Source organism: Xenopus tropicalis, chromosome 8 (genome assembly GCF_000004195.4).
Source record: "Xenopus tropicalis strain Nigerian chromosome 8, UCB_Xtro_10.0, whole genome shotgun sequence".
Taxonomy (NCBI): domain Eukaryota; kingdom Metazoa; phylum Chordata; class Amphibia; order Anura; family Pipidae; genus Xenopus; species Xenopus tropicalis.
Genome location: NC_030684.2, coordinates 130,272,098 through 130,296,295, shown reverse-complemented (window position 1 = coordinate 130,296,295; position 24,198 = coordinate 130,272,098). Strand labels below are relative to the sequence as shown.

The window sequence follows — 24,198 nt, the reverse complement described above, 5'->3', positions numbered from 1 at the left end:
TTTGGCTAGGTTGCCTAATATTGCCACGTTGGTAGTTTATCTACTAATATATGAGGCACTTTAAGTAGAAACTGAAATGGAAAAAAAAAGACACAGATGTTAAGACTAGAATTTTCCTTTTAAATTTCCTATTTAGCTTTAAGTTGGGCCCTGCAGTATCTGCCAGTACAACCGATAATGAGAACAATTCTACAGTTTTACATGTGTCAGGTAACTTTAGGTCTAATCAAAAAGCATAAAAGAATGGAATTCTATCTTATTGTATATTTTTTTTTATATTTTATTTACAGGTTAATGACTACAACTGAATAGCGGGAAAAAGTCCCTACAATAGGCTCCACCTTCATCTGAGGAGCCTCCATCGAGGAGAACATAGGCCCTAGTCCCACTCTCTTGGGAACCATGCTTATAGTTTTGTTTTCTTTAATAGCAATAGCAGCTCTCACATTAGATGAGAAAGTCCCGGTGCCTGTAGTAATAGAGTTATAGAGATAGAATCAAGGTAACGTACTCAAAGAATTTTATATGTGAATTAATACTTCTTAGTGCTCATCTTGCACCCCCAGGAAAGCTGCGCTTCTTGAGCCATCTGAAAATCCGGGCAAGGACCAGAGTGAACACCAGGAGGCACAGCTGAGTCCTGTCTTTACAGTCTGCCTTAGGGTGGGCAGTAGGAACAATGCCCTGTTGCAGCCTGCACCTCCTGCTGCCCCCTAACTTGCACATCTAAATGACTTTCTGTACAGGGGCAAGAGGAGGGATGCCTTTGTGCCTCCTCCCACCTGTGCTTCTTGGATTGAAAGTTGCCTAAAACCAGCATGTCTGGGGTTAATGCAATACTCATACATGTACATGTCAGCACTGTACAGTCTATGATTTAGATTTACAGATAATACAAGAAAACATGTTGGTTTATGTGTTATGACTGGGCCTGGTCAGGGCACCATGTATTTTATCCAGTTTTACATACCTGCTTAGTATATTTTCTTACCTTATTTCTGTGGTCTCTCAGTGTTTACAGTTGTCGCTGCAGTTATTAGCATCAAGTATTGTTGCCATTCTGGAATGAGAGTATTTATACACTGGTACCAGGCAGTTTTCTGTTAGATAAGAAAGATGTAATGATTGAAGCACTGAAGTTTTTGTTTTGTTAATAAATTGTTGCACATAATTCAGATGAGTGCTGTTCTTTGTTCTGCTAAGTATATATTGCATGCATATGTATAATTATTTGCTTAAAAAAAATATATATATATTTTTTTAAATTCATGTTTCAAAATCTAAAGGCGGGGCCTCTGGTGCGCTGATCCTTTTTATGGGAAAAAAGAACCCCCCCATCTGCCTATAATAATCCCCTCTAATGTACTTGTACAGAGTAATCATGTCCCCTCGCAAGCACCTCTTTTCTTGATAGAACATTTCAGAGCAGGTCAGCCTTTGCAGTGGAACACATGACTTAGCAACGTTAAGCAGTCTTCTAGTAACTATACATGCAATGGTCAGGGTTGGCAGCAATCAGTACAGCCAGATCCAGGCTGGAGGTTCTAGAACAAGATAATCAAGCAGAAAAGCAATATAAGAGTAAGCCCAGATAATTACAAATTCCCAGAGGTGTATCCTGTAGTGCCCTCTAGGTGGAGGCACTGTCCAGGTTTCCCAGTCTCTCCCACCAAAGCAAAGGAGGGCGCCAAGGTTGTGTCCAGTTGCCAGCAGGTAGGCAGAGAATGTAAGTAAAAATGATGATGCTAAACCCTAAAAATGAAAAATAATGACTCTCTTGCCTGTATCTGAGACCCGGAAGCCAATCTGTTTTTTTTTTTTTTTTTACAAAGCTTTAAAGCCCTTCTAGCAGAATATAATATACTATACTGTAGGTATTAGCATTCTTGACCTAGGGTAAAATTAGTTGTCTAAATATGTAGCAGAAAGTTGCCTTGTGTATAATGTTCTATAGCCATTACACAGCTTTTAAATTACTTTACATGAAAGGCAGATTAGTTATGTAATAGACAGTGCTTTTTATCTTCAAATTACTTGGGCTCTACCTTATTGCTACAGCCCTCAAGATGCATATGGAAACTTCTGTGTCTATTTCTCTCAAGAAAAAGGTTCATAAAATGACAGTATACACCCCTTTTCAACATGATCTTAATGACTAGGGCATGTGCTGAACATACTTTTTGCCCATTGTTTTAATTAAGAAACATCTATGGTTTTTGTTATTTTTGGCACTAAAAAATGAATATGAAGCCAGTTTCACTTTAGTACTGCCTCTCATTTCAGAGAAGCTGATAAAACTATTTACCGGCCCACTGAGAAGCCCTTGACAATGAGCCACTCAAAGGCTGCAGCTTAGTGGAAGGAGGGGTTTGTTTGTTTAAAGGCTCAACAAATTGTCCTATTGTCCTAAAGGTGTTTTAGGATACTGCACTTTTTAAGAACCTATATTGTATGTGTTGATTTATTGTAGATATTAGGCCCAGTTTTATCAACTGTGGGGACTAATTGGGACCATTTTGGAGGGGCCTTCCAGATGTGTTTCTGGCTGGCACAGGGTACCAGGGCTGGGTCGGCCAATAGTGCCTGCCTCTCCCCCTCTCTCCAAGAAACTGCTGCTGTAACCCTGACTTTTCCCCACACTCTCTTTTTCCATTGGTCCCCAACATTTTTTGGATCAGTGTAGGCCCCGGGTATTTTTGGTAAACAAGGAGACTTGTCACCTGTGTGAATTCTGTGCTACTGTGGGCAACAAATTCCTCCAAAATACCTCTTGCTTCTTTAACATTTTTCAGTAATTATGCTGGATCAGAACAAGTGAAGTGATTTATATGCTGTGATCTAAATGTAAGCAAAAATTTTCCAAGTGCAACAAATCTCATCTGCCAATGTCCCTAAGTCAATAAACTCAAACTGCTCTCACTGAATGGTTCCTCCTGCCACATAGACAGAACAATGTCGTCGGATGATAAAAAACGTACAGATATACTGCTGCGCCACTGCTGCATTGCTATGTGTGAAAGTAACCTAGGGCTCTGGTACAGGTATCAGACCCCTTATCCGGAAACCCATTACCCAGAAAGTTCAGAATTACGGAAAGGTCATCTCCCATAGACTCCATTTTAATCAAATAATTCACATTTTTAAAAATTGTTTCCTTTTTCTCTGTAATAATAAAACAGTACCTGTACTTGATCCCAACTAAGCTATAATTACCCCTTATTGGGGGCAGAACAGCCCTATTGGGTTTATTTCATGGTTAAATGATTCCCTTTTCTCTGTAATAATAAAACAGTACCTGTACTTGATCCCAACTAAGATATAATTACCCCTTATTGGGGGCAGAACAGCCCTATTGGGTTTATTTCATGGTTAAATGATTCCCTTTTCTCTGTAATAATAAAACAGTACCTGTACTTGATCCAAACTAAGATATAATTACCCCTTATTGGAGGCAGAACAGCCCTATTGGATTTATTTCATGGTTAAATGATTCCCTTTTCTCTGTAATAATAAAACAGTACCTGTACTTGATCCAAACTAAGATATAATTACCCCTTATTGGGGGCAGAACAGCCCTATTGGGTTTATTTCATGGTTAAATGATTCCCTTTTCTCTGTAATAATAAAACAGTACCTGTACTTGATCCCAACTAAGATATAATTACCCCTTATTGGGGGCAGAACAGTCCTATTGGGTTTATTTAATTGTTAAATGATTCCCTTTTCTCTGTAATAATAAAACAATACCTTTTCTTGATCCCAACTAAGATATAATTACCCCTTATTGGGGGCAGAACAGTCCTATTGGGTTTATTTCATGGTTAAATGATTCCCTTTTCTCTGTAATAATAAAACAGTACCTGTACTTGATCCCAACTAAGATATAATTGCCCCTTATTGGGGGCAGAACAGCCCTATTGGGTTTTTTTAATGGTTAAATGATTCCCTTTTCTCTGTAATAATAAAACAGTACCTGTACTTGATCCCAACTAAGATATAATTACCCCTTATTGGGGGCAGAACAGCCCTATTGGGTTTTTTTTAATGGTTAAATGATTCCCTTTTCTCTGTAATAATAAAACAGTAGCTGTACTTGATCCCAACTAAGATATAATCACCCCTTATTGGGGGCAGAACAGCCCTATTGGGTTTATTTCATGTTTAAATGATTAAAGTGACTTCCTGGAAATACAAGGATATTGTTAGATTTTATCGTTATTCGACGAACATTTTCTAACCTGTCCAATTGACTTTTAGAACTAAAAGTTCCAATTGAAGAAAACAGATCCACCTATTAATAAATGGCCCCCTTAGTATAGACATGGCCCTACTTTTTTTTGGGGTAGGGGGTGGGTGTCCTTTTGACACTAATGGGGGAATATAATAAAAGGCAATAACATTGCCCAGGAGCAGTTACCCATAGTAACCAATCAGCAGGTAGCATTTACTGGTCACCTCTTTAAAAGCGACCATGTTATTGGTTTCTATGGGTTACTGCTCCCGGGCAGTGTTATTGCCTTTTATTATATTCCCCCATTAGTGTCAAGAGGATGCAGCAGTGCTTAAGTAGGTTACATACATAGACACTAGCCAATTTTTATTAATCATGGATTTCAGCAGGGGATTTGGACATATTTTGATCCTAATGGTATTATTGAAATTGTAATTTTATACCCATAAATTAAAGTAATCTGGATCTTATCAAATACTTTTTTGGAGAATGGCTTTTCACTTACTTCTGTCTCACACATTACGTTCTACCTGGTTAACTAATTCAAAATAGTAATTTTCGCTAACAAATATTGACTTTATTGCTTAATATCATGGATACATTTAATTATATCGCCAATAAATATAATAAAATGTATTAAATCTTATTGCACATTCCGAATGCATTACAATCCTACATTTTATAGTACAGGAATATACATACATAGACCAATATACAATACAATACAATATACATACACCAATTTGTACCAATTAAGTATACCAAAATGCCAATTCATTAAACATGAAAAAATGATTAAAAAGCGGTTATTGGGTAATTACCTCCTTTTAGGTGTGGCTGGTATTCTCTGGCACAGTTTCATTTGACCTTTAAAATCTATACACATACCTGAGACCATTAGATAAAGCAGCATTTGACAGATTAATGCAGTTTGTATTGCGTTTATATATTAACTTGTGGCTTTTCTGTGCTATATAGAAAGTCAGTTGTGCTGTTTATTGTGGGTTATGATAAATGTTCCCCAAAAGTCCATCTCCATTTCAGTTCTTGCTTGCTGTATGGGGCTATTCAAATGAATCAGGGCAGTCGATGTATCCACCGCTCCACCACTTTAGCCAACATTCAAGACCGAAACCCAACCAGCCACAGGGTCTCCCATTCAGCTTAGAGAATGCAGCTTCCCGGTCTAATTAACCCTAGCAACCAGGCCTTGGTTTGAATGAGAGGCAGGAAGATGAAGAGGAGTGGGCCTTAATAGAACGATAAGTGGCAATAAAACTGTAGAAATACATGTTTTGTTTTTCAGGGTCAGTGACTCCCATTTGAGAGCTGGAACAAGGCAGAAGAGAAAAATACAAATTCAAAAACTCTAAAATATAAAAATAATGAGCAAAAGTTGGTAAATATACGTCATTCATAGGTTACTAAATATTAACTTACAGATGAACCAAATTTTAAAACAGGAGTATGGCAAAATTAGTGTTTGACCTGGGATGCACCGAAACCTGTTTGCAATCATAAGGGATTTCATTTTTCATCAGCTCAGCAGGGGGTGTTTAATGCATTACAAGTGAACTGCTAACATTAGCTTTCCTGTTCCAAATATAAAAGAAAGTTGTAGAAGTATCGGATCCATTATCCGGAAACACGTTATCCAGAAATCTCCAAATTACAGAAAGACCATCTCCCATAGACTCCATTATAAGCAAATAGGACTGTTCTGCCCCCAATAAGGGGTAATTATATCTTAGTTGGGATCAAGTACAGGTACTGTTTTATTATTACAGAGAAAAGGGAATCATTTAACCATGAAATAAACCCAATAGGGCTGTTCTGCCCCAATAAGGGGTAATTATATCTTAGTTGGGATCAAGTACAGGTACTGTTTTATTATTACAGAGAAAAGGGAATCATTTAACCATGAAATAAACCCAATAGGGCTGTTCTGCCCCCAATAAGGGGTAATTATATCTTAGTTGGGATCAAGTACAGGTACTGTTTTATTATTACAGAGAAAAGGGAATCATTTAACCATTAAATAAACCCAAAAGGGCTGTTCTGCCCCCAATAAGGGGTAATTATATCTTAGTTTGGATCAAGTACAGGTACTGTTTTATTATTACAGAGAAAAGGGAATCATTTAACCATGAAATAAACCCAATAGGGCTGTTCTGCCCCCAATAAGGGGTAATTATATCTTAGTTGGGATCAAGTACAGGTACTGTTTTATTATTACAGAGAAAAGGGAATCATTTAACCATTAAATAAACCCAATAGGGCTGTTCTGCCCCCAATAAGGGGTAATTATATCTTAGTTGGGATCAAGTACAAGGTACTGTTTTATTATTACAGAGAAAAAGAAAATAAATTTTAAAAATTAGAATTATTTGTTTATAATGGAGTCTATGGGAGATGGTCTTTCCGTAATTCAGAACTTTCTGGATAACTGGTTTCCGGATAAGGGATCCCATACATGTATATCTTTTTCTAAGGATAAAATGGAGCCATCCTAATGGTACCTCTATTATTCTCTCACAGCAAAGATGGCCTCACATTGCTGATCCTTCAGGATGCATGGAGTTTATGGGGCCCTCTGAAGGGCTTTCCCAACTGATATCTGCCCCAAAATTGGACAGATATTGATCAGGCAGATTTAAAAATCCCATCAGGGTGAGGACCACACAGCCTTATTAAAGTGGTCCTTGTACCGACAGCCTGCATTCACCGTTGCTGTGGCAAAATTGGATTGGCATGACTTTATCCCCTTGGTATTGGATATTAGTTACATGCCCAATATGCCATTATAACAAAGGATTCTCATAGAGGTTACTCACCCAGCTATCGCTTGACATCAACATAGGTTGTTTCTGGGTATAGCAAAGGTTTTCTGTTGGTTCCATTTTGATTACACACGTTCTGTAAAAATAAATGAGTGTTACAAACTCAAAAAGCAACTACTGCACCTTGGGAAATTCCAAGTGGCAGATGTATTACTAGCAGTGTGATATAAAGTAAGAAAAGACGATTAAAAAAAAAAATTCTATCATTCTATTCATCCATTTCTGTTTTCTGGGTCTGAATTCTTAAATGATGTAAACTGAGTCGGTTTCCCTCAGGAGGGCTGATTTAAGAGGGCAAGTGCAGTGTCCAAAGTGCAATTTTGGGTGCAAGTGGCCATTGTATACCCACATTGCAGCATTTTCCCACAATTCCAGTGTAAGTGCTGCCAAAGGCACTAAAGCACCTGATGGGTTCCACCAACACCACAGGGAGGGGAATAATGCAGCAGTGCCAAATGCTGCTGTTGTGGAAGTGTAAACAGTGGCTTTAGACACAAGGACTGCTCTAAAGAGCTGCATCTAAAGTTCTTAAAGGAATACTGTCATGGGAAAACATGTTTTGTTTTTTTTAAACCCACCAGTTAATAGAGCTTCCCCAGCAGAATCCTGCATTGTAATCTGTTTTTCAAAAACACAAACAGATTTTTTTATATTTAATTTTGAAATTACACATGGGGCTAGCCATATTCTTCATTTCCTGGGGTGCCACAGCCATGTGACCTGTGCTCTGATAAACTTCAGTCACACTTTACTGCTGCGCTGCAAGTTGGAGTGATATCCCCCCCAGCAGCTAATCAGCAGAACAATGGGAAGGGAGCAAGATAGCAGCTCCCAGTAGGTATCAGAATAGCACTCAATAGTAAGAAATCCAAGTCCGGCTTGGGACTCCTCCAGTTACATGGGAGTAGGAGAAACAATAGGTTAGCTGAAAGCAGTTCTAATGTGTAGCGCTGGCTGAAAGCTCAGACTCAGGCACAATGCACTGAGATGGCGCCTACACACCAATATTACAGCTACAAATACATTTGTTGGTTCAAGAATAAAAGGTTAAATGGCAGAGGGAATTATTTGCTATGGAACAGTGTCATTAAGAAAGTATTCCATAGAAAATTTAAAAACCGCAGACTTGCTTTCCATAGCAATTACATTTCAAATTAATGTAACTAAAATAATAAGGATACTACTTGCAAAGCAAAAATGAAATACAAATATTATTTACCATGTAAATACATTAACCACACACATTTTGATTACTTAAATTAAATGTACAGTATTTAAACAAAAAAAATATATTAGGTGCTATACATGGCACTATAGGTGCTATAAAAGGCATTATGTTTGCCCAGGAGCAGTAACCCATAGCAACCAATCAGCAGGTAGCATTTACTGGTTTAAAAGCTAACATCTTATTTGTTGCTATGGGTTACTGCACCTGGGCAACCCTTATTATACATTTTAAATAATTTTCAGTTAGAGAGGTTCCAGGATAACAAAGGAAGAGCATCTGTAGAGCAGAGGTCACTTCTCACCTGATTGGTACTTTTCAGTGGAAAACCTCCAATACCAGTATATATAATATCATGATTCTGTAAAATAAAACAAGATTTTATTATTTTGCTTCCGTGTTAAATAGCTAGTTTTCCATATAATAAATAAATGTTAGGCAGATTTATAAAGCCGTGGACACAACTGAATTACCTTTTTGACAAGCCGACTTTTTCTTAGAATCAGAAACCCAAATACAGCAGCAAGGAAACACACACTTGTAATTACACTGAGAATCAGCACTTCTTCTATTCTTTTATTTCCTGCATTAAGTTAGAATAAATAACAACAAAGCAAATATAAAGTTAAAATAGATTTAAGTACAATGTTTGAGAAAAAAATTACTTTTATTTAAAGATGATATTAGTCAAGTGTACACCTTGTAATTATAATGGGTTTTTATTATTTACTACTATTATTATTATTGTTTGAGCTACAGATAGAGCAGACTTTGTCTCGACCCTAGCAATAAAGTGGTTTGAAAGACTAATTTTTTTTCTTTTAAAGATTCAGGTTTTTTGCGCCAAAACTCAAAAAAATCACAGGAAAAAAATTGCTACTTTTTCGAGATTTACTATGCATCCAAACAGCTAAAAATACGCCACTTAAAACTTGTTGAGATCGTGTACAAGTCAATGGCAGATGTCTCTTCCCTTCCCTGAAGGATCCTTCTTTGCTCAAGTCAAAAAAGTTGAGGTTTCGGTGTGACATTTACTAAAAAATATGACTGCTGAATGTTTATCACTGTGTTATTGGACTCCTGAGGAAGCATACCGGAAATACGTGAAACGCGTTGAGTTTTTATCAGTACCTGTTTATCTTCTGCATCTTGTAAGTAGAAGTCTTTTTAGCAGTTCTATTTAATAAATAATATTGCACTATTTGCCGCTTTTCTCTCTCCTTGTGCCTATATTGAAGATACGGCTGCCATTCGTTTTCGGAGACATCGTAAACATTTGACTCGTTTTTATCGCCATCTGGTGAGCGGTTTGCATTACTGCACTGGGTGTATCAGCTTATTAATCAAGTTCTACGCTTGTAATTTGGTTGTTGGTTTTCACTTAGGAATCTTACATTTCAAACGTTTTGCACTATTAGTTGTTTTTGTGTTTTTATTTTACATAAATGCGCTCCTGCTATTTATTTTTCTGAACTAAAAAATCTGTGTGGGAAAAGGTCCCTGAAAAGTCACAAATTGTCGAACCTAAAATATGACTTTTTTGAACTATTGCACAAAAATCAAGCATCAAAAATCCAAATCCTCCAAAGTTTTGAAGCAAAAGGAGGATCCTCCAAGGAAGGGACATCTGCCATTGGCAAGTTTTAGCTGGGAATTGTCAGATTTGGATTTTTGATACATAGTAAATCTCAAAAAACTTTTCGAGTTTTGGCGTTAAAGAATCCGAATTGGAAAAAAAATCTGACCATCAGTAAATGGCCCCCATAGTGTCAGAATGGATCTGATTTTTGGTTGCCAAGCATCACTGACTCCCAGCCACAGCTCAACCCCCAGTCCCCGATTCTTACTTAAAGGTCCCTCATGTCACTTTGATCTCCTGCACTGAATGCTAAAAAAAGATACATATTTATTTAAAAAGCAGCTTTTGGCAGAGAGCCCAGAAAGTTAAGCAAGCTTCACCTGTACTTACTGTAGATACAGTGTTTCTCACATTTAATTAAATAAGTGGGCTTTTGGCAGAGAGCCCAGAAAGTTAACAAGCCCCACCTTACAACTGTAACTAATAAGCTAAACAGGTCTCTTGGGGAACTGAGACTCACAGCCTAAAGGGCAATTTCACCTTTTTTAACAAAACTATAATAACACATAAAACAAGATCCCAAAACCCCCAGAAATGTGTTCAAACTTTAAATAACCTGCCAAATTTAGTCAAATGGGAGTGGTATTTAGGGGGGTGTGGTTGCAAAAATGGGTGTGGTCATTTCTTTTTATCCCTCTTTCCATCTTTAAAATGTTGGGAGGTATGCCTTACCCTAATATTAATATGTCTGTGGTTTTCCAACACACGTACTATTCCAGGAATCTTTATTACTATTAAAAACATCACCACTGCGCCCTCATGACAGGCCTTGGTGTTATTTTATATTCTTACACATCTTACATGTTACTATAATCATGTACAAGAATACTATGTGGGGCTTATTTTCAACTGGGAAGGGGGGGTGTAAGGTGCCAAAGGCAAAACCAATGTCACTTTTTGTATCCCTTGATAATGCAGCACTAGTGTATATACTGTACTAATGGTAAATGATGCCTCCTGTGTATTTTTTTTTCTCTTCTTTAAAACTGTAATCATTTTACAGCTTGTTCCTGTCTCTAAATGTAGTAATTGCAAAACTGCATTTACTGCACCTGCTGTGACTTTACTCCTTAAAGGAGAAGGAAAGTCATTTTGGCATTTTACTGCCAATAGATTTGCCACCTAGAACAATATATTTATTCTGTAGAAACCATTACCATACCTGAGTAAAGAGCTTTAGAAGCTTTCTCTGTTTGCTTAAGAGAGCAGCTGCCATTTTAGGTAGCTTCCTGCCTGCAGCTATAGCCGTTATAGCTGAGATCACACATTCCTAAGGGAGGGGGGAGGGAGTTCTTAGCATTCTGGTGGGAGGGGGAGCAGGAGAGGGGAGAGTACTGCGCAGACTCTGGCCCAGGGAATTAAGGATGTTTCTGAGAGAGGAAGTCAGACACTGGAACATCATGTTTACAAAAACAGACAAGAAACCCTGTGTTTCTTTTGATAGAGGACTCAGTGCAGCATTACTGTGAGTGCTTATGGCTGTATTTACATAGACCTTTCTGATAAAGCTTACTTAGTTTTTACCTTTCCTTCTCCTTTAATGCTTTTACTTTATATAGACTAAATATTATTTGGTACTGGGGTTCTATCATACATACCTTTCTCTGGACAGGTTGATACAACAAAAGCGGTATTTTCCTCGTTCACAGGATTTTGTACCAAGCAGAGAAATTCCCGTGTGTTCTTGTGTGCTGAGATTTGGATTGTGCTCCCATTTGCATAGTGTTGATACTCAGAGTTATTATATCTGTACATCCAACTGTAGGACAGCGCTGGGGAGTCTGATTGGACAGAACAGTTCAGTGTATAATAACACTGGCCATCTTCATTCCACTTCTTTTCCCACTTTATTTCTGGCTTGGGAACCAGCTCTGTGATTAGAAACAGATCATTTATTCCAAACATTCATATTCAGAAATGCATATACTGTACATCATTTTATATAAAACAAATTCTTCCTTTATTTTTCACTTATTATAAAATCTCCCTAACTTATAGGACAAGTCAAGCCCAAAAGTATTTTTTTTTTTGCCTAATAAAAGAAAATGTAATGCTAAGCAACTTTGCAATATACAGTCATTACACATTTGCAATGGGTTTCTTGAATTATTTGTATGTATAATTGCTGTTTAAAGCAGTGTTTGTCTGTCCTTCTCTATTCCCTTCTCTGGGGTTTGAAACAATGTAACACAAGGCAGCAGCCTGACAGACCTGTAGTGGTGGAGGAGACTGGCATTTTCAAAATTGTTTAAAAAGTAACCACTAGGAGTTCCGCAAATGCTGCTTTCAATAGCAAATTTTGCAAAAGTTGCTTAGAATTATGTTTTCTTTTATAAGGCAAAAATTATTCTTGGGGTTGACATGTCCTTTAATGCGGGGAATTCACAAAAGTGGAGATAGCCCTTTTTTGGAGTAAAAGTGGTGGAGGAACTGGTGGAAAACACTTTCTCCAGATTCACAAACAGAAATCCGCCTAAATTCCGACTCAACCGCCACTTTTCCATTTTTGGTGAAAGAAAGACAGTTTACAGACACTTTTATGAATTTGTCATTTAAACGACATTTATACGACGTTTAAACAACATTTTTTCCCAACATTTTCAAAATGGAGTAAAGCTCAGTGTAACTCTGTCAGACCAGTTCTAAGCTCTTCTCTTTTGTTTGCTTTCACCCAGTCTCCATTTCACACCTAAGGTAGGGGCCCCATTGGGGGATCATTAACATATTAATGGGGATTAGCAGCCTATTGTGAGGGGACAAGTTTCTGTCTGACCCTAGAACAATAGGTGCAAAAAGCTTCATTAACATTTTATAAACAAGTAAAACACTGATCAAAAAAAGTTTAATTTATATCTTATATATAAAAAGTTTTTACCTCACATTTGCATGATTATGCTAGTGTTAGCTTAATCAGTGAGGCAATAATAACATTTTGTGTGAATATATTGTAAACATTTTTATTAAAAGGAAAAGTAAAGCCTCCCAGGCAACTTTTTAGTTTTAGCAGCAGTGCCCCCTCTTTAATCACTTCACTGACATTTGCCCCAACTTACAGTATCTGTGTCCCCATAGCATGTCTAGAACTGCCTGGCAGCATTGCCCCCCACCTGTTCCCAGCAGCCATCTTGGTGATCAGCAAACAGCACATACACACTGGCACCCAAACTGGGATATTGGGGTACAGGGTTGGACGGCCCAACAGGGCGCTGGATAAAAACCTGGTGGGCCCTAGTCCTGTTGGAGCTCTAGTCACCGGGCATGTTGGTGTGGGGGCCGGATTGCTGCTGCCCAGTAATGAGTAGGGGCTAGAGAAGAAGGTATTTAGACCCTTAAATCTTGTTACAGGAGTGGAATTACACAGATTGGCCTGAAACAAATGATGTATAGTTTCCCTGGGCAAACTAAAATTACCCCTCAGGAAATGCCCCAAAGTGAAATGACAACTGGCAAATGAAATGCAAAATCCTGCTGGTAAAATCCTTACCCCAAGGCTCCTGTAGCTGTGGGACTGGGTTTGATTTACACATTTACTAAGAGCTAAAGGCAAATTCATAAATAATAAAAAATAAATCTGAAAACTGTCAGTTTAAAAGACAAATTCACAAAAGTAGAGATAGAGGTTTGTGAATTAGGTGGAAAATGCGACAAATCTATCTCCACTTTTATTTTGTCTCAATATCACCACTTTTGTGAATTCCCCCCAATGTAGTCACCGATCTGACTGATTTTTAAATCTGCCCAATCGAGATCTGCCCAATTTCAGGCCAGATGTGGTCGGGCAGGCCTGTCGTTAGTGCCCATACACAGGCCGATTAGCTGCCGAATCTGTCTAAGGGACTGAATCGACACGTTTATAGCCACCTTAAGTCAGTGCTGGAGGAGAAAATCTCTCTGTTAATACAAAAGCTGTTGGATACTGTAGATTGGTTCGGCCATAACAATCCCAGGCTGCAAAGTATCACAGAGCCTTTTCTACCAATGTCATTCCAGAAAAAATTCTTGATTAAATGCTACAGAAAACTCTCTGATACCAGATAGAGCATGCAGGCTTCCAATATCTAGTCTCCAGTACCTGAACCAAATGATATTATCACGTTTGCAAGTCCATCGTATAAGGTGCACTGCTGAGATAACGCCTGGCTGCACAAGTTATTACTGAGGTATACAATGTATTCATTGCAATTTCAGCATTAATGAACCCGGGGTTTCCCCACCTTGAAGTAAAAGTTAATATGAAATATAACTGCCCTCACAAGATTTTGAGCAGCATATACTGTATACTATAAGACACTGAGGAAATTTGTTAGTATACCTGTATTTGTGCATATTTTTTTGTACATATAATAGCAATGACAATAAGGAGGTCTTTATAGAGTTTTTGTTACTTTATCAAGTTTCCTAGGAAGCAAAGTTATAGTACATCTCCGTTTTACTTTTTTTAAAAATTATTCTATTATTGTACTAGAGAGAAAACATATCACTGATTCTTCCAACCCTGTGAAGTTTAATGGGGACCTGTCTCATGAAAATTAAAAGCTTTCATAAGTTACATGAAACCCAAATCGTTTTTTGTATTAAAACATCCATACCTATTATAAACACATTTAAAAATCTCAGCTGTCAATCGTATATTGCCTTTCCCTCCTCTATGCCTCAGACACAGCAATCACTTTCCCTTTCATTTCTGCACTTCCTAGATTTCACTGCCCTCCTCATATCCCACCACCTTCTCATTGTCTATGATTCTGTAACCTGTGAATGAGCTTGGGCATCAGGTCCTCCTTTTTGGTGCATAAACATGATTTTGGGTTGTTGCAAAGTTTGCTTTGATAACAGCTTCCACAAAAATGTCTGCCCCCGCTTGTTGTGATTGTGGATTCCAAAAGAAGAAAGGAAACAGTATTTAAATAATGTATATAATGTAATTATAGTTTATTTTGCCCAGCTAGCGCTATAAAATAGGATTTTGAATTATTTATTAGGGTGACAGGTCCCCTCTAATAAACTATTTTTTTTGTGTCTATGAAGATTTTCATTCATCCAGGTCATGGTATATCTGGTATAAATAAATTTAAAGCAACTGGACTTGTTTGGTAATCATTGAAGATGTTTCACTACTCATCCGAGCAGTTCTTCAGTTTTTTACTCATCCAAGCAGCTTCTTCAGTAATTTTTTTGTATTTAACATGTTTGTTAAATTTGCATAGGAGCCAACTATTTTATACTTACCGAATACTGTGAGATTATAAGATATTTCATGTCTTCTGTGTTCAGTGTCATAAATGAGTGCTGTGTAGATCCCACTGTCGTTCACTGTCAGATTTCTTATCATTACTGAGGTTCCATTATCACAGCAATCCATGCGGCTGCGGAACTCCTCCCCGGTGATACTAAACTTTTGGTTTCTGAATTCGGCCACTTTTACTCTGTGTCCATTGCATGGAAAATCCCAAGTTACTTCAACGACTGAAACTGGCTGACAGTATGGCAGTAGGACAGAACCTTCTACACGGCCAATCACTGGGACAGGCCCATTCCCTGTTACTGGTCACACAACACAGAGAAGAATAGGAAATGATTAGAAGTTATATAGCACCTTTTTACCCATAAACTTAAGTTAAATTTAGGTTTGTAAACAGGATGGACAAAAACACTATAAATTATTATAAACTGCACATCTAAAGGGTTCACTTGAAAGTTAATTATTTAGCATATGAAAAGTTTGTTTAAAAATAAACAATAATTAGTTCAGATACCATATAACCTATATATCTTTAGACACTAGTTCACAAAACAGTTCACCGTTTAAACATTGTGGTTCGGGTGCATCCCACCCCAAACCTGCTATTAAATTGAGAACTGTTTATTCAAAAGAGAGAGCAGCATTCAGCAAAAACATCAAATGCGCTTACCCGGTTGATTCTGTGGCCCGGGTGCTTTGGCCCCAAGTCAGTTGCTAACGGAAACAACACCAACGAACATTCAAATTAAGCGGCACACACCAGAATCATTCAGGGGCCACAGCAGTAAGCATTTAAAAAGGGCCATCTTTATTAATGCATCTGAGAACTGACGCGTTTTGTGTCAAAGCATTTCCTCAGAGCCCAGAGGAGTAGTAGTAGTATGGTTTAAAACATTATTCAACCTTTCAGTGCACACTCAACCAGGTTAGGCAGGATTCCTCAGTGTTTAACTATTGTTTCCTTGTTCCTATAACATGTTGTATTGACTGATCTATATGCTATGAAAACAATCACATGGTTCATTGGCACCCAAGGCCAGACTTAAGGATTTACCCTTGGGCTCTTTGACAGTGGAAATTTTTTATTATTACGCAGAGTAACTATTTTTCTCATAAGTCCGGCAAGTCTAAAATCTAGTTCTAGACTAGATTTCAGATACAACTTGAAGGCAGGGATTCCCAACCTTTTTTACTTGTGAGCTACATTCAAATGGAAAAATGTTAGGGAGCAACACAGGTAAAATAAAGTGTACTTAGGGTGCCAAATAGGGATTAGTTATTTGGTAGCCCCTATGGGGACTGGCAGCCTACAGGAGGCTCTGTTTGGCAGTACACCTGGTTTTTATGGAACCAAAACTTGCCTCCAAGCCAGGAATTCCAAAATAAGCACCTGTTTGAGTGGGAACTGGAACTGGGAGCAACATCCAAAAGGTTGGCGAGCAACATGTTCCTCCTGAGCCACTGACTGGCGATCACTGACTTAAAGGTGATAATTTTCTGCTCCTTTACTAAAAGGGATTTATAAATACTCTTTTGAGGACATCTCCTACTGTTAGGATTCGATTAACAAAGGAGCAGGTTAACCAGGCCTTGTTACAGGCAGGTAAAGCATGGACTGGACTAATCAAAAACTGCATATATATTTAAAGACTGCACTTTATTCGTTTAAATCCAGCTAGTTTGAAATTAGCGCAGCTCAGCAGCTTATAATTATTAGATGGAAGATTTATAAAAAATTGAGTTTTTTCTTGATTCGAGAAGAAAAATAAAAACACTGCCAAAAAACGTGACTGCATATACACTTGAGCTTTTTTTTCTCCAAACCTTGAATAGTTAGAATTAAATAAAGAAAAAAATCTTTGCCACATACCCATATATATGTAACCCTTTCTTGGCACACTCACTTCTGCTGTGCTGTTTACTTGTTTTAGCAGGAGACTTTGTTCTCTTTGAATTATAAAGATACTGGGAACTCGGATTTTAGCGCAGTGCCTCCTCCTAGTGGACACAGAGGAACACACCTCAAGGGACTTTCCACTAGGAATAATCAAACACAGGGGCAAATTTACTAACCCACAAATCCGAATCCGAATTGGAAAAATTCCGATTGGAAAACGAACATTTTGCGACTTTTTCGTATTTTTTGCGATTTTTTCGGCGCCTTTACGACTTTTCGGAAATTGTCGCGACTTATTCGTTACCAATACGATTTGCGCAAAAAAACGCAAGTTTTTCGTAGCCATTACGACTTGCGCGAAAAAACGTGAGTTTTTTTTAGCCATTACGATTCGCTCGTATCTTGTCGCGACTTTTTCGTATTGAGCACTCGTAAGCGGCGGGCGAAACTTTCAGACTTAGCATGATTTTGGAAGCCTCCCATAGGACTCAATGGCACCCTGCAGCTCCAACCTGGCCCAAGAAAAGTCACCATACTGAAGCTTGAATGAATCCGAATGTTTCGTACTCGGCGCGAAAGCTGCAAAAAAGTCGCGACTTTTCGCGCAAGTTTTAACGCTACGAAAAAAATCGCCAGATTTTGCGCAACTTTCGGAATGGCTATGAAAAAGGCGCGACTTTTCGCGCAAGTTTTAACGCTACGAAAAAATCGCCAGATTTTGCGCAACTTTCGGAATGGCTACGAAAAAGTCGCAACAATTTTCCGAAAAATCGCAAAATACCAATCATTACGAAAAAAACGCAATTGGACGCATTCGGCCCGTTCGTGAGTAAGTAAATGTGCCCCACAGTTTGCAGCAATATCAAACTTTATATAACTGTTGAAATAGAATGTAAAACAGCTTTAGCATAGGTCCCAACTGTCCCGCTTTACGCGGGACAGTCCCAGTTTTGGCCTGCTGTCCCGGATACTTATCAAAATGTCCTGCGGTGCCTTTAAGAGTCCCGCTCGTCTGCAGGTCTTCTCGGGTTTTCTCGGCTCATTCCGTCACCGCTATCTTCGGATCTTCACGGCTTCTTCCGCGCGTTTGTCTTCGGCTCTTTCCGGCTCCTTCAGGTGCTTCGGCATCTCGGTCCTTTTTGTTGTTGTCTGCAAGTCTCGCGAGATGTGAGTATGGCAGACCAAGCCATTTCACTTAAAATTCAGAACGAACAGGGTGGGTGCTAGTGCTGCTCAGGCTGTGGGTCACAAAAGTTACGCTGGTGCTGCTGTGCCTTTATCTACTACTGTACAAACTCTACTTACTGCTCCTTTTTTTAAAAAAATAAGCTTGGTGAGTCCCTGACTGTAACAAAGGTGTTTATTAATAATTAATATTGTTACAGTCAGGGACTCACCAAGCTTATTTTTTTTAAAAAAAGGAGCAGTAAGTAGAGCTTGTACAGTAGTAGATAAAGGCACAGCAGCACCAGCGTAACTTTTGTGACCCATGGCCTGAGCAGCACCAGCACCCACAACAAAAAAAAAAATGTGCAGGAAGAAGCTGTGAAGATCCAAAGACAGCAGTGACAGAAGGAGCCAAGGAAACCCAAAGGAAGCCAAAAAGACCTGAAGACGAGCAGGACACTTAAAGACACAGCAGGACATTTCAGTAAATATCTGGGACAGCGGGACGGTGTGCAAAAATGGGACATCTGGGGGTGTGGCCATATAGTGGGCGTGGTCAAGAAAAATTTCGCCGCCCTGAGGAACTTGTGCAGTCTATCCACTCCTGGCACAGTCTCTGTAGGTGCCCAGTCCCAACTTGGATCCGGATAGACCCCCAACCCTTTAATCAGTTCAGTCCCTTCCCCAAGAGCTCTTAAGTCCCCCCAGGTAGCGCTACCTGCCCCAGAGTACCTTCCCTGTTGAAAAGGGTGGCTGCTCCCACGTAGCAGGCAAACGGGCAATATCTGTTCTCACCAGGGGACACACACAGAGGACTTTGTACTCCCTGGCAGCCCAGCAGACTCTTTTCCTTTCAGTCTGAACTCACAACAGTGGTACTGGCTACTCACTCTGTATCTCTCTTCCAACAACTGGCAAAAACAACAGGGGCTCCCTCTATCAACTGCTGGGCCCGCCCCCAGATTTTTGGCTCCAAACCTTAAGCACACCTCCTCCCAGAAGTGCACTGGGGCATCCAGCCAATCGGGTCCCTCCCAAGTCTGTAGCTGGGTGGGATGATGTCACAGACTGAGAAACAGAGGACAGGGTTCTCTGATCCCCTACATATATATGGATATACATGGGTCCATTTATTAAACTCTCTGAATACAAAGTTATTCCTTGAGATAAGAAGAAAGGAGGCTTTATATTAAGGTGCTAAGGTGCTTCTCTCTCCCTGAAGTGGTTATACTGGTAGATACATTACTATTATTAACATTTATTTGTAAAGCGCCAACATATCCCGCAGCGCTGTACAATAAGTGGGTTTCATACACTGGACATACAGAGTAACATATAAAGCAATCAATAACCGATACAAGAGGTGAAGAGAGAGATACATTAGACAGCTTTAAGAATGTATTGGGTGGCTTTTTAGCAAGTGAGTAAATACAGGGTTACTAAAGCTAAAGCTAATCTAAAGATGGGTCTGAGTGGAAATTTTTCCCTTTTTGACTTGAACTGGAAATGTTTTTTTGCCTCACTCTCAGTTAGCTATACATTTAATTACTTGGCCAGAAAAGTTTGATTATGATATCCATATTTTTTTAATTACATCTACTATATAACTATGTATTACTGTAGTAGAAAGATCAAGCGTAGTTGCCATAGAACAGGAAAAGATGCATTTACTTGAAATACAGGTATGGGACCCCTTATTCGGAAACCCGTTATCCAGAAAGCTCCGAATTACGGAAAGCCCGTCTCCCATAGACTCCATTTTAATCAAATAATTCAGAATTTTAAAACTGATTTCCTTTTTCTCTGTAATAATAAAACAGTACTTGTACTTGATCCCAACTAAGATATAATTACCCCTTATTGGGGGCAGAACAGCCCTATTGGGTTTATTTAATGGTTAAATGATTCCCTTTTCTCTGTAATAATAAAACAGTACCTGTACTTGATCCCAACTAAGATATAATTACCCCTTATTGGGGGCAGAACGGCCCTATTGGGTTTATTTCATGGTTAAATGATTCCCTTTTCTCTGTAATAATAAAACAGTACCTGTACTTGATCCCAACTAAGATATAATTATCTCTTGACTGGATGCTAAACAATTCTATTAGGTTTAATTAATGTTTTATTGATTTTTTAGTAGAATTAAGGTATGGAGATCCAAATTACAAAAAGACCCCTTATCCGAAATACCCTTTGTCCCGAGCATTCTGGATAATGGGTCCTATACCTGTAACATATTGCTAATAAGAGATCCATTGTGAATATTTTGTATACTAAGTACATAATACAGAAGATGCCTGGGGGTATTTATAGAGCTAAATCTATGTTATGGTTTATTTATACTAGGATACTAGGGATGAGCAAACTTTTTGTACTGGTACAGTTTCATGGCAAGATGATTGTGGGTTTGCCAGGCCCTTTCATATTAACCAGTCTTAGTAGCTGTTTGGTTGCTGTGTTTAGAAGAAATTGCCAACATAGGAGCCGTTTGTTGTAGCGTAGTAGAAAGGAGCTTCTCTAACAATGTAGGGTAATGTATATTCCATTGTAGAGTGCAAAACACCTTAACATGAACCTGTCACCTCAAAATTGTTTCCCCCCCACTCCTCTGCCAGAGGTGCAGACTAATATAGAGCGTACACTCTGGTTTGGTGGAAACCATTTTTTTGTACGTTATTTATTTATATAATATTGATATAATATACAATTTTTAGCCATGTGACAGAAGTGACATCACTAAGCACCAATTATAACTAATGACATCACTAAGCACCATTTATAAGGATATAATTTACAGTTTGGTCTCACAGGGCAATGACCAAACTGCATATTATAATATTCTTAGAAGCCAGCTGGAATCCCAGGGGGCCAGATTAGAGAGGTATTATATGTATTTAAAAAATGAAATACAAGTAAGGCTAATGTCTAGTGATAAGCGAATCTGTCCCATTTCGTTTTCCCAAAAAATACACAAATCTTTTGAAAGATTTGCAAGTGAATTCTCAGCACTTACCATAGCAAATATAGAGCAGTAACAGAATCAGCATAACTTCAATGTGTTCCATCTTCCTTTCAGATTGCTGAACTGTCAGACAGGAGACAGGATGTTAAAGAGAATTCAGAATAATGGTATATTGGAGAAAGGTCCTGAAAATGTGTAGCTTGAAATACACACCCACTGGGCTGGCAACATGTGAGTGAATATCAGAGAAATGAAACTGAAAGCATACGTATGGTTTACAATGTGAATTCCACAGAGTGGGCAGGGTTTGCAAGGAATAGAAACACACTAAGGAAATAAGGCAGTATAAAGAGACTGCCCTACATTTATCAAGCCTTATTGATTAAACTAGCAATAGAGAATTGTCCATAATGTACTTAAACCTAACAAAAAGAAAATCCCTTTCTTTTATCAGTTTTGTAGCGTATTAGTATTAACTTTTGAGTAAAAGAACATTCTCCTATTACTGGGAACTTGGCAGAAATGTTTAAAATGAAGTATCTGTAATTTAGCCAGTGCATTCTCATTTAACAAAACAATGGGCCTGATTCACTAAAGGGCGATAAAACGTGCGCTATTTTTATTGTGCGCTAAAATTTTTACCGCGGCTTAATTTTGGCGATTTTTCGCACGATTCACTATAAGCATACTCGCGCTTTTTTACGCGCAATATTGCATGCGTTATTTAACTCGCGAAAGACTATTTCAATGCGGTATTTGCTGGTACATGTGCTAAATTACGCCCGCGAATAGTCGCCACATATGAATGGTAGCTTAGAAATAGTGTATAAAAATTGTTGCCGCATATAAATGGTGTATATAAATATTAGCCACATATAAATGGTAGCATATAAATGGTGTATATAAATATTAGCCACATATAAATGGTAGCATATAAATGGTGTATATAAATATTAGCCACATATAAATAGTAGATGCTTATAAATAGTAGCCACTAGTGATGAGCAAATGTGTTCTGGTTATCTTTAGTGAAAAATTAGCAAATCTTTCGAAAGATCCACGAAACGGCAAAAATGTTGTGCGGGCAAAAAAATTGTTGCCCGTGACTATTATTTTTTGACACTTGTATCAATTTTTGGATGTGCAGTGAATTTTTGCGTGGGGATTTTTTAATGCTTTTTGCCATTGGCGGATTGTTTTGCGAAAAAACGCATGAAAAAATCCGCCGCAAAAAAATTCAACGCACGTCCAAAAATTTGCTGCGAATCCATGCCTGGCGAAACATTTCATCACTTGTAGCCAAATATAAATAGTCGCGCAAATGAACGCACGCCATGTTAGCCATACACGCCAATACTTGCGGAAAATTACTGTATTAAAAATGAACATTTCGCTGCAAACTGGCGGCTGCGTCACTCTAGGGGAAACACATACTTGAATAAATAACACTGTAAGTCCATATTTTATTGCAAAAAATCATTTACTGTACTTTTGTATAATTTTTCGCCTGCCTGTAATAGGTGGTAATTTTCGCATAACCGAATGCGATATTTAGCGCGCAAAAGTTATAGTGAATCATGCGATTGTATTCTTTTCAGCGCGGAAATTAACGCATGCGGTAAAACTAGTGCGAGAAATAACCCATGCGAAAATGGCGATTTTTCACACGCGATAATACTATGGTGAATCGCGCGCAAATTATTTTGCGTTTTTTAACGCAAAAAAGCGTGCGATAATTTTTATCGCACTTTAGTGAATCAGGCCCTATAGGGCTCCATATGGGGCAAATAACATGTAGCTTTGCTGGAAAATCTGCATCATTTTTTAACACGTACAACTTTTTTGACACAGCCATGCCCTAATTTTCATGAGACTGTGCCCTTTTTGATGTGACCGCAGCTTTTTTTGATGCGACTGCAAGTTTTGCAAAACAAATGTGGAATTTCACTGTGACTCCTTGCCTTGTGAAAAAAATTGCTCATCACTACTCAAAAGAACAACTTATTCCACTTATTGTAGGTTGGATAGCAAAAAGTTGTACCTGTCTGTTATAGCAGGACTTGCCAAAGGTCCCCTGCATAGAATAAAATTAAATTTTACATTGCTAAGTAAACCACCATCCAGGCCTTTAAGAGTGGCTTGGATACCTTCTTGCACAATCATAATATTAAGGGTTACATGATCGATAGATAGATGATAGATAGATAGATAGATAGATAGATAGATAGATAGATAGATAGAGATGATAGATAGATGATGATGATAGATAGATAGATAGATAGATAGATGATGATAGATAGATAGATAGATGATAGATAGATAGATAGATAGATAGATAGATAGACAGACAGACAGACAGACAGACAGACAGACAGACAGATAGATAGACAGACAGACAGACAGACAGACAGACAGACAGACAGATAGATAGATAGATAGATAGTCAAAAGGTAGATAGATAGATAGATAGATAGATAGATAGATGATAGATAGATAGATAGATAGATAGATAGATAGATAGATAGATAGATAGAGATGATAGATAGATGATGATGATAGATAGATAGATAGATAGATAGATGATGATAGATAGATAGATAGATGATAGATAGATAGATAGATAGATAGATAGATAGACAGACAGACAGACAGACAGACAGACAGACAGATAGATAGACAGACAGACAGACAGACAGACAGACAGACAGACAGACAGATAGATAGATAGATAGATAGTCAAAAGGTAGATAGATAGATAGATAGATAGATAGATGATAGCATATACTGTAGATTGAGTATACTGTTAGGTATTTCACTTTGTTGCCTGTAGGGTTGACTCAAAGCAGTCAAATAAATTCTGATGAACTGGCACATTAAAAATGCCAAATGGCTTTGAGAAATATACCATTCCATTTAAGCTCGCCTTCTAGACTGCCTAGTAAGTGTTATAATAAATATGAACTTTGGCCAGGTCAGAATCCTTCAGGGTGCC

The 24,198-nt window shown here is 38.2% G+C and overlaps 1 protein-coding gene across 1 annotated transcript; it reads right to left on the bottom strand.

Annotated features, from left to right (window-relative positions):
* Positions 1–4,786: 4,786 nt before the first annotated feature.
* LOC100487362 (SLAM family member 9) lies at positions 4,787–21,418 on the bottom strand. The gene is made up of 7 exons (XM_018096687.2): positions 21,258–21,418; positions 15,165–15,479; positions 11,534–11,806; positions 8,770–8,879; positions 8,601–8,657; positions 7,066–7,147; positions 4,787–5,560 (listed from the first exon to the last, which is right to left on the bottom strand). Exons 1-6 carry the CDS (start codon positions 21,307–21,309, stop codon positions 7,070–7,072), a joined length of 885 nt encoding a protein of 294 aa, XP_017952176.2. The 5' UTR covers positions 21,310–21,418; the 3' UTR covers positions 4,787–5,560; positions 7,066–7,069.
* Between the last annotated feature and the right edge of the window lie 2,780 nt (positions 21,419–24,198).

What these genes read in the sequence shown, in the direction of transcription:
- LOC100487362 (XM_018096687.2), bottom strand. Translation starts at nt 21,309, where the DNA reads ATGGAACACATTGAAGTTATGCTGATTCTGTTACTGCTCTATATTTGC. An exon ending in ACTGCTCTATATTTGCTATG is followed by an intron (nt 15,480 to 21,257) that starts GTAAGTGCTGAG and finishes TTGTGTGACCAG; the next exon opens with TAACAGGGAATGGGCCTGTC. An exon ending in AAAGTCGGCTTGTCAAAAAG is followed by an intron (nt 8,658 to 8,769) that starts GTAATTCAGTTG and finishes TTTATTTTACAG; the next exon opens with AATCATGATATTATATATAC.